General features: G+C 42.6%; 2 protein-coding genes across 2 annotated transcripts; both read left to right on the forward strand.

Annotated features, from left to right (window-relative positions):
* LOC109752642 (uncharacterized) lies at positions 1–5,720 on the forward strand. The gene is made up of 7 exons (XM_020311543.4): positions 1–441; positions 2,115–2,250; positions 3,286–3,367; positions 3,610–3,785; positions 3,893–4,030; positions 4,116–4,255; positions 5,159–5,720. Exons 1-7 carry the CDS (start codon positions 324–326, stop codon positions 5,389–5,391), a joined length of 1,023 nt encoding a protein of 340 aa, XP_020167132.1. The 5' UTR covers positions 1–323; the 3' UTR covers positions 5,392–5,720.
* Positions 5,721–6,260: 540 nt separating this feature from the next.
* Positions 6,261–10,905, forward strand: LOC109752641 (uncharacterized). The gene is made up of 4 exons (XM_020311542.4): positions 6,261–6,567; positions 7,513–8,540; positions 9,235–10,099; positions 10,528–10,905. Exons 2-3 carry the CDS (start codon positions 7,572–7,574, stop codon positions 10,090–10,092), a joined length of 1,827 nt encoding a protein of 608 aa, XP_020167131.1. The 5' UTR covers positions 6,261–6,567; positions 7,513–7,571; the 3' UTR covers positions 10,093–10,099; positions 10,528–10,905.

The raw sequence follows: 10,905 nt of genomic DNA on the forward strand, positions 1-10,905 counted from the left end.
GTGGTCTATATAAAGCGGCCTCGCCCCTTAGCTCCTCCTTCCCCACCCTTTCGCCTAGTGCCCCTAGGCCGGCCTCCGGGCTCGAACCCACTGCTCTAACAAATAATAAATCCGCGTACAAATCTACCCCCACTGACCCAGATCATCCTCATCCCCATCCGCTCCCGCCGCCGATCCGCGCCACAATTCACATCTGACTTCCCCCAATTTATCTTGCTTCGATTCGATTCTCTTGGTTCGTTCGTAGGGACTAGGGTTGGGAGCCGATCGCGCGCCGCCGGAGCCGATCGATAGGGTTAGGGTTAGAGGGGGAAGGGGCTGAGATGGAGAAGAAGAAGGCGGCGGTGCCGCTGGTCTGCCACGGCCACTCGCGGCCGGTCGTCGACCTGTTCTACAGCCCCGTCACGCCCGACGGCTACTTCCTCATCAGCGCCAGCAAGGGTAAGCCATCCGCCCTCTCGCCCGCTCTAGCCGTGGCTTGCGATGCGAGGGCAGCAGTTAGTTGTGTGGATTCTATTGCGCAGTGGAATGGATGATACGCTCGCTCCTGTGCTTGTGATGAGACGAATTCTGTTTTGGCGGATGAGTAATGGCCACTGCCGTGGGTTCTATCGGGATTTAATGTCTCATTTAGTAATCTCATCAGTGCGATTGATTGCCCAGTTTAAAGGTGGTCTGTACCAATTTGAATGGTGAGGTTATCCAATGTATCCAATGTATTGATATTCTATAGTTTGTAATTAGGGTGATAAGTAGGACGGCTACTGCTGTACTTGATCATGTGAACTTGAAATGTTTGAGATAGGAAGGGTGGAAGCTAGTAGGGATTATGGTTACCTAATGTGTTGATATTTTGTAATTTTGGTAAGTAGGATGACTACTGCATCCCACAATCATGTGAACTTTTAGATATTTGAGGTATAGATATCTCAAGAGTTTATTACCCCGATGGTGATGCTATATTTATTGTTTTCATTTAGTGTATCTTGTGTTTGTTTGTTGTCACGTAGTGCAGTTTTTACCATGTAGGTCAGATTTGGAGGACTAAGCGTCTCAATGTACTCTTCATGTCACTCTTGTTCTAGTTGTGGCCTCTTAGTTTGTCACTCATCTCAAATTATTTGTATGTTTTTAAGTCTACTGCTATTCAAGATATCTATGAAGCAACAAATCCCCGCCCCACCAACCACACACAAGCTCACATGTGTAGTCGTAGTCTCCGAGGCTAGATGCCAGATTTAAAGAATTAGTTTGGATCGCCTACTTATTGATGGTTATTACATTGGACAGAATTATTCTGTCCCTGAATTGTCTGGACTCCAGGTATTTGCAGAAAGTAGTAATTTCAAGTCTGTTCAAACGAGGGTTTGTAATTGTGTGTTATACTCACTATTCATTTTTCGTACACGCCATTAAGCTGTCACAGTTGTGATGGAGTTAAACCATACTAGTATGAAAGTCATGTTTGTGTCCATAGTTAAACCATACTAATATAAAAACACTAATATAGGCACACACTAAAATGAACATGGACCTATGAGGACAGGTATAAAATATTAAGTTATGGATAACTGTACATAGATTATTAAACATCTATTTCGTGCATTGATCTGGTTGTGTATTTTGATGTCTCAAACTTGTACTGCTGCAAAATCTATATACACTGTACAGTGTTGGATTCAAAACAAATATTCCCATATTTGACAAAAGAGGGACCGGATCTGCATCTATTTGCATCTCTAGCAGATGTCATCCCATTTGTTTTTATGTAAATGCATGTATCTTCTAGATTTACACGAGTTATTTTAATTTTGAATTAATAAGTGAATGATTAAAAGATGTTTTTGTCTTTGAGTTGAACAATAACCAATACATGTATTTTTTTTGTTATAAGTATTAGGATATTGTAACATGGCTGATAGAGGATGTTTTGTCTCTTAATTTTTGCTTGATATTAATATTACAAATACTGGAAAAGAGAGAAACGTAAACTTTAAAGCATAGCACTTGAGATTCTACCCTGTAGTAAACTTAAATATGTGTTAGAGAAATGTATTGTCTTGTTTGATTGCTGGCTATCAAATATAGCTAATATTGTGTACTTCCCTTTGCAGACTCAAATCCAATGCTTCGTAATGGTGAGACTGGAGATTGGATTGGGACTTTTGAAGGTCATAAAGGTGCTGTTTGGAGCTGTTGCCTTGACACAAATGCTCTGCGTGCTGCCTCTGGTTCTGCAGACTTTTCAGCGTATGATTTTCTTATGCATTGTTTGGTTCCAGTTACTGTATCAATTGATGCTTATCCTATGTATTGTGTCTTTTTTTTTTCTGTGTGTAATGCTTCTGTGCTGGTGGTAGTATGTTCGCTCAGTCGTTTTGCCACCTCTCCGCTCCTTATCTTCTCCCGCAATGGCAGTGTTCTTCTTAGACAAAGGTGGCTGCTGGTGGCAGGGTTAGGATTAAGGTCCAGTTTGTTAGGGCTGGTTCACCAGGATTCTTGAGGCCTGGACTGTAGAATTACTAAATTAGGGTGGGGGTGTTGATGGTGCTATCAGACGCAGGATTGGAGGGGGCAGTTTGCGGTGGTGGTGGGTCGTATGTGTGCCAGTTAGGTTGAGTGGAGGCGGGGGTGGGAAAGAGGCTACGTCCGTGGACGGAACGCATGGATAACCACGACACTGGTTGGCCCAGTCAGCATGGCAGTGAAAGTAGGGGCAAGATGAGGAAAATGTTGATGGCTAGTAGTGGTGCACTAATGTGTGTCTGGTACCGCAATAACTGCATGTTTTCTTGCATCTTGATTTGGAATATTGCAAAGTTATTTAACCAAATTCCACTTATAGCCATTAAACTGCACATGCTTTGCTAATTTGGTAGTCTTGTCCACTGTTGGCTGCATTTATGGTACGAAGGCCCAAAGAATCAAACAGCATAGTAAAATATTGTACTACTTAAGTCTACTTAGGAATTAATGGGCATTCATAAGTAGGTCAATGTGCATATACATAAATCACAGACTGTTCTCAAATTTCTTCCGTTGTAAATATATATTCTAGATGCAAAACCAGGGCTTTGTACAAAATGGATTCAATGAAAGATCTGTTGCAAGTGTCTGCAGGACAATAAGAACGAGCATGTTTGCAAGAAATAATGCTAATCAGCAAGCATCATAGTTCTCTAATGTTAATACTCATAGATGGCCCCATCTTCATATTCCTGAGTTTAGCTTGCTGTTTTCATTGACATATCCATTGACACCTTCTCCATTTTCTTTTCTTCCCAGTAAAGTATGGGATGCACTAACAGGTGATGAACTACATTCATTTGAACACAAGCATATAGTCCGTGCATGTGCCTTTTCTAAGGTATTGCTTATTCAAACTGAGCCCTGCGGCATCCCTTTTTGTTCCTAATGTTGGTTGTTACCTTTATGGTCTACTAAATTAGAGCATGATCTAATCTAATTTTTTATTCCTGCCTAAAATATATTAGCTATCAAAGGCGAACATTGGTTTCTGAAATCTGGACCATTTTACATGCTTTAGCCGATTGTTGTTGTCTTTCATGAGCAGTTTTTAACCTAATGAAATTGCAAATGTCACTGCAGGACACCCACCTGTTGCTTACTGGAGGTATGGAAAAGATTTTGCGTGTATACGATTTGAACAAACCAGATGTTGCTCCGAAAGAACTTGACAAATCACCTGGTTCTGTCCGAACTGTTGCTTGGCTTCATAATGACCAAACTATACTGAGTTCCTGCACTGATACGGGTGGAGTAAGGTGTGTTTGTGTGTCTGGAGGAAATGCCTCTATTTTGGTATCCTAAACATGTACTGGTTGGCTATATAGCATTCTCCGTCTCGAATAACTAGTATGGGTTTTGACAGGTTATGGGATGTGAGGAGTGAAAAAATTGTCCAAACTCTTGAAACCAAGGGACCTGTTACCAGTGCAGAAGTAAGCCAGGATGGCAGGTTCATCACCACAGCTGATGGCTCAAGTGTAAAATTTTGGGATGCTAATCAGTAAGTCTTTTTCTGTTGACACTTTTCTGCATCATATGAATAGATCAATTCCTTACGTACAAACCTTTTGGTTGTTACCCTGCAGCTTTGGGCTTGTTAAAAGCTATGATATGTCGTTTATTGTGGAGTCAGCTTCACTTGAACCGAAGTCCGGGAGCAAATTCATTGCTGGAGGAGAAGATATGTGGGTTCATGTATTTGATTTCCTCACCGGTGAAGAAATAAGTAAGTCAATCTATTTGAACATTTAATCATCCATTCTTCTGTTCAATCAGCGTGGTTTGCAACTTTGCATTATCCAAACAGAAACACCAGCACCACATGTTATTTTGGTTTCATCTTATTTGTAGCTTCTGCACATGAAATCTGCTGTTAGTTACAATTAAGACCATGAAACTAAAATTCTGCGTTCAGAAGTTAATCTCCTTGAATGGCGAGCTTTTATTCTACATTTATCTGGTCATTCTTGTTGCACTTGTCATTAACTCTGAAAAGGAATTCATGCAATACAATTCGTTGCACCTTGTAGTCATTGCTGCCAAATCTGTATTTATATTATCTACTACTCTTATAAAAAACCGAGTTGGTGATGATGGTGTGCCTGCCATCCTGTAATATAGACCGTCCGATCTATATCTGACGGATAGAAAGCAAACTATGACAATTTTACAAAAGATACCCGCACCTCTCTCCACATTTACAGATAAGGCCTTGCCTCGTTCATCCTTATCTCCCACAAGATAAACTACTCATACAAATGCATCTTGATGTTCCGTGCAACGCATGGGCATTTTGCTAGTATTATATTATAAAGCAGTTGGAAAGGAACATTGGAAATGGATCAATATGTTGTTCTATATTTCAATGATGAGATTCATCGATGTAATCTTAAGCAAGAGTTCCACCGGCACCGAGACTAGTTTATTAGTACTATTTTCACTCATCGTTATTTCATGTGTTTTCTGATATTGTGCGTTGACTATTTGATGGTATTTATGTTGCAGTATTGTCATGTTACTTGTTTGATTGTGCTTCAATTGTATACTTCTCAGAAGTTATTATTGGTTCCTTTTCCTCTCAATTACACTTTGCCATGCTGACATAACCGAGTATTGTTGTATTGTGCAGCCTGTAACAAAGGGCATCATGGTCCAGTTCACTGCGTCCGGTTTGCACCTGGTGGCGAATCATACGCCTCAGGGTCGGAAGATGGTACTATTCGGATCTGGCAGCTGAGCCCACCTAACGTGGATGCTGAGGAGGCGGTCGATACAAATGGTAAACCCAAGGCTGGAGCAGAGGAGATTGCGTGTAAGATCGAAGGCTTCCACATTGCCAAGGAGGAGAAGGCCGGGGAGTAGGATTACATCGTTGGATGAGATGCTGTTGTGTTATCCTCAAAGCTGCTCTTTCCGCCTTGCCTTGCGTCTGTTCGTCAAAGCCGGTGTCCGACTTAAGTGTGGCTGGCTTGTATGAGTAGTTAACTGCGCCGTGGGAAAAATCTTGCCCTTCATCGAGCAACTGCTAGGGATTTTTTGGTACACCGAGAATAAGCCAAGAGTAGAACATTTTGTGGATGAGGTGTTGATCAGGATTAGATTGAGATGCCATTGTGTATTTTGTGTTGACACATTTTTGTCCCACCCTTTTATGTTGACGATGATAGACGAAATGGTGTTGTTTTGGTTGATATTCGCTGGAGAACATGGCAGAAAGACAAAATGATATTTCCAGCGGCACTGCCTCGTGTTGTTGGCAGTTTAGTAAACTGCATTACAGTGGTAACATCGCCTGTTTGTCGCATTACTTTGTTGCCGACCGTTTAGGTGCCCTAGAAATGCGCATATCAATGCCTTCGTGCAGCAGGTGGATTAAACAACGGTTACATTCTTACCGAGCTCGCCATCACACGAGTTTCAAGTAGTAGTACCAACTGCTCCCTCCTTCCTGGTTAACTAGGCCCCTCAACACATGGGTAGTTGAAGTCAGTCAGCAGAGAAATTAGTCGGAGGCTACCGTAACTAGGTCTTCCATATTCCAATGTGAGGGTGGTGCCCGGAGATACTGTGTGACGGCACCGCTCACCCCATCCCGTGAGGGGTAAAACCGGGAGATCCGTGGACAAGCACGCGCGCACTGGACCAGACTCCAGGCAGGCAGGCAGTCAGTCAGGCCCGTCGGCGTCGTGGACACAAAGGACGGACAGACACTGGGGTGGGGGGTCCGCCCTGCTCGCAACTTGCAGCTTTGCAGCGCCGGTACACGCCGCGCTGATAATTTCATTTCATCATAGGCCCCGCCTCCCCCTTCCTTTCCTTCCCCCACACCACACTCCCCCCTCTCTCTCTCTCCAAAATCAAATCAAACCGGAGCCAAATCAAAGCAGCTCCTCCCCGGAACACCGGCCGGGAACCCCTCCCCGCCGGATCCGCCCCCGCCCCCTCCCCCGCCTCCGCCCGCGGTTCGATCCGGCGCGGCCGCCTCCGGGCCTGCATTCGAGGGGCTCCGGTCGCCGGCGCCGAGTCGTCCCCTCTTCGGTCCGTTCTCTTCCCTTCCCCCTGCCTTCAGTGCTGCTCTTCTCCGCGCCGTGTTCCAGTTGTAGGCATTCCTGGGGCGCTCCTTGCTTGGTTCGCGCTGGGGGCGAGAGCGCGGGGCTGGCGAGGTAGGGTTTGGGCTCCGGAAGTCGCGTCCCCTCTTCCCGGGGGTCTCGGTCCTTGGTGATGAGCGGGGAGGCGACGCAATGCTGCTGTTTCACTGGGGTTTAGTGTGCCAATTTTGTTGTATTTTTTTTCTTGTCATGGTGGTTCCATGTTGTTTCCCTGCTGTGAGATTCCAACGGTACCTAGGTCCTCGCATCTAGTGCGTTCTGTACCCTTTTGGAAGATTCCGGGGTAGCTCCATGGCAGGTATAACAGGGATGTTGCGTTATTAGGTTTAGATAGACGAGCCCCAGAAGATGGTTTGCATTATCAGCAGGTTTAATTTACTCACTACTTGGACGTCCCTGTCAGTTTACTGTACATTTCTCTCGTTAGATGGAATTTTGCTAGGGATTATAGGAAGTAGGCTATGTAGCTATCACCCATGTTTGAACCAAATGCAACTTCCCCGAGTCCTCTTTGCTAGAGTTTGCAAATAAATAGAACATGTCCTATATAATATCAACAAGTTTGGGTGAATCTCACTTTCCTTTGGTGGAGTTGCCACTAATGTGTTGTGTTGGTCATTTTTGCCCCTTTTTTAGTGGATAATTTTTTGCCAGTCAACTTCATATAGTTATAACTTATTCAATCACCATACTTAAGCAGTGACAGAAGGGGAAATAAAAGATAAGCTATCAAGCATGCTATATTAATTTGCTACTTCAAACTTCAAAGTGTTTTTATATGCTGACCATGGATTAAATGATCTGTTGGACTATGCTTTGTTCCTTAAGAGATTTTTTTCTTTCGTTTTGCTGATAATATGATTGCATGATGCAGTTTGAAGTATAATTTTGGAGGATCTGACTAAGGAAGCACATAAGATCGACCTGTTCTTAATGGATAAAATACCTGCTGATTGCCCTTATCCTGGATGTTTCTTCTGTGTTATGAAGGAAGCAAACCCTAGCAAAAGAAGAGCAAGTGTGCTGAAATTCTTTAGAGAACTTCCTTCCCAAGATGATGATGGCCAAGTTCTCCCTATCAGTGGCCTTTGGAACACTGCCATGGCACACCCAAATGACCCTGAATTCATCAACTTGGGAATATTTGAGTGCATGGCAGCTCTAATATGGAAGGGCCTGAAAAACAGGCGTTGGCTTTCACATGATCAGAATATCTACATCCCATATTATGCAGCACATGTTATTGGATCCTATACGATGAATATGGAGGAGTTTGCAGAACGCGCTGTTCGTGCCGGAGTAATACCTCCATTAGTTGAACTCTTAAGAGGTAGGCTGACCTGGGTGGAGCAAAGAGTTGCTGTCAGAGCTTTGGGGCATTTGGCTACATACCCTAGTACATTTCCTGCTGTTGCTGATCATGGAGAAGTGCTTGAACTTGCAATTCAACTTGCCTCAAGCTCTCTAGAAATTGTGTACTCTCATTTTTACCAATTCGTAGATCGGAGACTTGGCTACCACTGTGATCTTCTTACACGTGGTATGGGTGGTGCTGAAATGGAATCTCGTAAAGCTGAGGAATGGGCTAGCCAACTGCAGTGCTGGTCTTTGCAGCTCATAAACTGCTTTGCATTTAAGCCTGAGTTTCTCCATGATATCTGCAAGCCTGAATTTCTAGCTAAGTTACCTGGTATGTGGGGTGGACTTGTGAATGAGAACTCACCTGCTGGTGTTGGTTTACTAAGAACAATCTGCCAGAGCAAGCTTGGACGAGGTCATGTTGCTAATATTTCTGGTGTCATTGAAGCTTTATGTAATATTGCTCGTTCTTCAGATGACTGGCAATACATGGCCATTGATTGTCTACTCTGGTTAGTGCAGGATCCTAGTACATATCATAAGGTAAGACATTCAATTTTTTTACACAATGCTCGAAGGGATGCTTAAACATGATCAAGAATTCTAATTTAGGGTCTTGTCACATGGTGCCCATTCCCATGCCCTAATTGAAATTGCCTGGATTATATTTGTTGAATTGCTTGAGCTTTAAAGATATCGACAAGTATCTGTTGTTCCTTGGAAATGATAACAAGAAAATTTGTACAGTTTAAATGTAAATTACATAATTTCTGATAAACATTAGGAAATGAAGTGTTGTACTAGTATTTTGAGCTGACAATTTTTGAGAAATGATATTAAATTTCACTTTCTATATTGGATTTGTAACATTAAATTTCGTTGGAGATAACTGCAAATTACATAACTCTTTGTAAATCTTTGGAAATGAAGAGCTGGGTATTTTGAGCTACCAATTTCTGATTATTTTATTATCTTAAAATACTATTGTTAAGCTTAGGGTGCTGCATCTATTGTCTGTTTAAGCGGTATAATGATTTCAACTGTTAAGCATTTCAGATATTGTTTGGTGCGAGCTTGTCTGCTTTCTTTTTGTTAATGCTAGTTCAGAATGGTTACTGTTGCTGGTTATTAGCTAAAAAAAGCCTTTATCATTGCTGTAGTCCTGTCTGGATGCAACACATAATTGTTTGTTTAGCTTTGGTTTTTATAACTTTAGTTGCTTTTCCCATGTGTACAGGTTATAGATAAAATCGCCCCGACACTGATAGATTTAGCAGATATTTCCACACTTGGTGATTACAAAAGGCTGGGTGACACTATTGTCACAGTCCTCCAAGAGTGTATGCAACAAAATGGGAATTCACGGAATTCAATTAGTAGTCACACCAAAGAAGAAATTGATGAGCTCTTGAGTTTCAAGCAGAAACTGAAATCGGAAAAGAATATGCCGAAGGAGGATCTTCATATAAAACAAGCTGCAGCATTGGTTGTAAAATTGGAAGGAAATTCTCTGTTCTCTTCAGGAAATATAGAAGGAGCTGCAGCTAAGTACTCTGAAGCACTCGCATTGTGTCCAATGAAGTCCAAGAAAGAAAGAGTGGTGCTTCATAGCAACCGAGCTCAGTGTTATCTTCTCCTGCAGCAACCTTTGGCTGCCATCAGTGACGCTACCCGTGCGTTGTGCCTTCATAGTCCGTTGAATCGACATGCCAAAAGTTTGTGGAGAAGAGCTCAAGCATATGATATGCTTGGTTTAGCCAAAGAGAGCCTGCTGGATGCAATTCTGTTTATAAATGAATGCTCTCAGTCCAGTGATCCTGATCTATCCTTGAGGCAAAACAAGGTTCCTGATTACGCTGAGCGATTGGTAAAGAAGCAGATGCGTGCTGCTTGGTTATTCAGGGAATCATCCCTAAAACATGGTGGAATCCATTGTGAGGGAGATGCTAGTGATGCATTTGGTCAAGAGGCCGATGACTCTGAGTGGGAGACAGTGAGTGAAAGCGATGGTGAAGATGATGAAAGGAGAGAAGCAGATGATGAAACTGAATGGAAGAGTGGTGGTCACAGGGAAGATGCGTACGAGAAAAGCTGAGAAACAGGTTTGCAGACAAAAAGTGCTGTCCCTTTATTTATCTATTTTAACTGTGGTTTCCTTCTAATAAGTGTAGTGTAATGCATGTAAGAACATTTGATTTTTTTGAAGAATAACTATGATGTGAAAATTAAACAACTTTTCTCACCATTCCCTAATTATCCTACAAACAGGAGTGGTGTAGTGGGCAAACAGTGACAGGAATTGTAACTAAAAGTTGTATGTACCGTAGCCACCCCAAGATATTCTTTTAAGAAAAAAATTAGAAAATTTCCTGCCTCAGTGCTCAATCTATATGCCGTACACACATAATCATTAGCAATCTGCGATTTGTTTACCTTTTCCTGACTTTAGAAAGGTGACGTTTCATTATGGCTAGTACAAACAACTCGCAACTATGGTGCCTTCCTAATCCAAGCATCTGTTGTCTTTCAGGTTTTGGTGCTATCTATTGTTATCTAGTAAGATTGCTCTCATTGTGCTTGTCGTCGGAAGCAGCAACAACAACAGAAGCAGCCGCTTGCCTGCTGCCCTGCAAAAGCTAAATTAAGTTGTGGAAACTATATGAGTCTGCTACTGAAAGCTCATAAAAATGTAGCTTTCAAAAGTATGTCTGGTGTCACCGTATTGTCCGCATGGAGAGCAAGGCCAAAATTTAGCCGTTGCCCTCGCCGTGTTCTTTGGTCTGTGTGAGTTGCTATGACAGACTATTGAGAATGTTGTCTTGCTCTTGATTGGTGTTGTAAATTGAACAGAACAGTACCTTAGTTCTATCTTAAACATCATCAATTTGTGAATGAGCTTTACCTTGAA

This window comes from Aegilops tauschii, chromosome 5 (genome assembly GCF_002575655.3).
Source record: "Aegilops tauschii subsp. strangulata cultivar AL8/78 chromosome 5, Aet v6.0, whole genome shotgun sequence".
NCBI classification, from domain to species: Eukaryota; Viridiplantae; Streptophyta; class Magnoliopsida; order Poales; family Poaceae; genus Aegilops; species Aegilops tauschii.

Coding starts and splice junctions, on each gene's coding strand:
- LOC109752641 (XM_020311542.4), top strand. CDS start 7,572: ATGGATAAAATACCTGCTGATTGCCCTTATCCTGGATGTTTCTTCTGT. Junction 8,541..9,234: donor ATCCTAGTACATATCATAAG/GTAAGACATTCA, acceptor CCATGTGTACAG/GTTATAGATAAAATCGCCCC.
- LOC109752642 (XM_020311543.4), top strand. CDS start 324: ATGGAGAAGAAGAAGGCGGCGGTGCCGCTGGTCTGCCACGGCCACTCG. Junction 2,251..3,285: donor GGTTCTGCAGACTTTTCAGC/GTATGATTTTCT, acceptor TTTTCTTCCCAG/TAAAGTATGGGATGCACTAA. Junction 3,786..3,892: donor ACTGATACGGGTGGAGTAAG/GTGTGTTTGTGT, acceptor GGGTTTTGACAG/GTTATGGGATGTGAGGAGTG.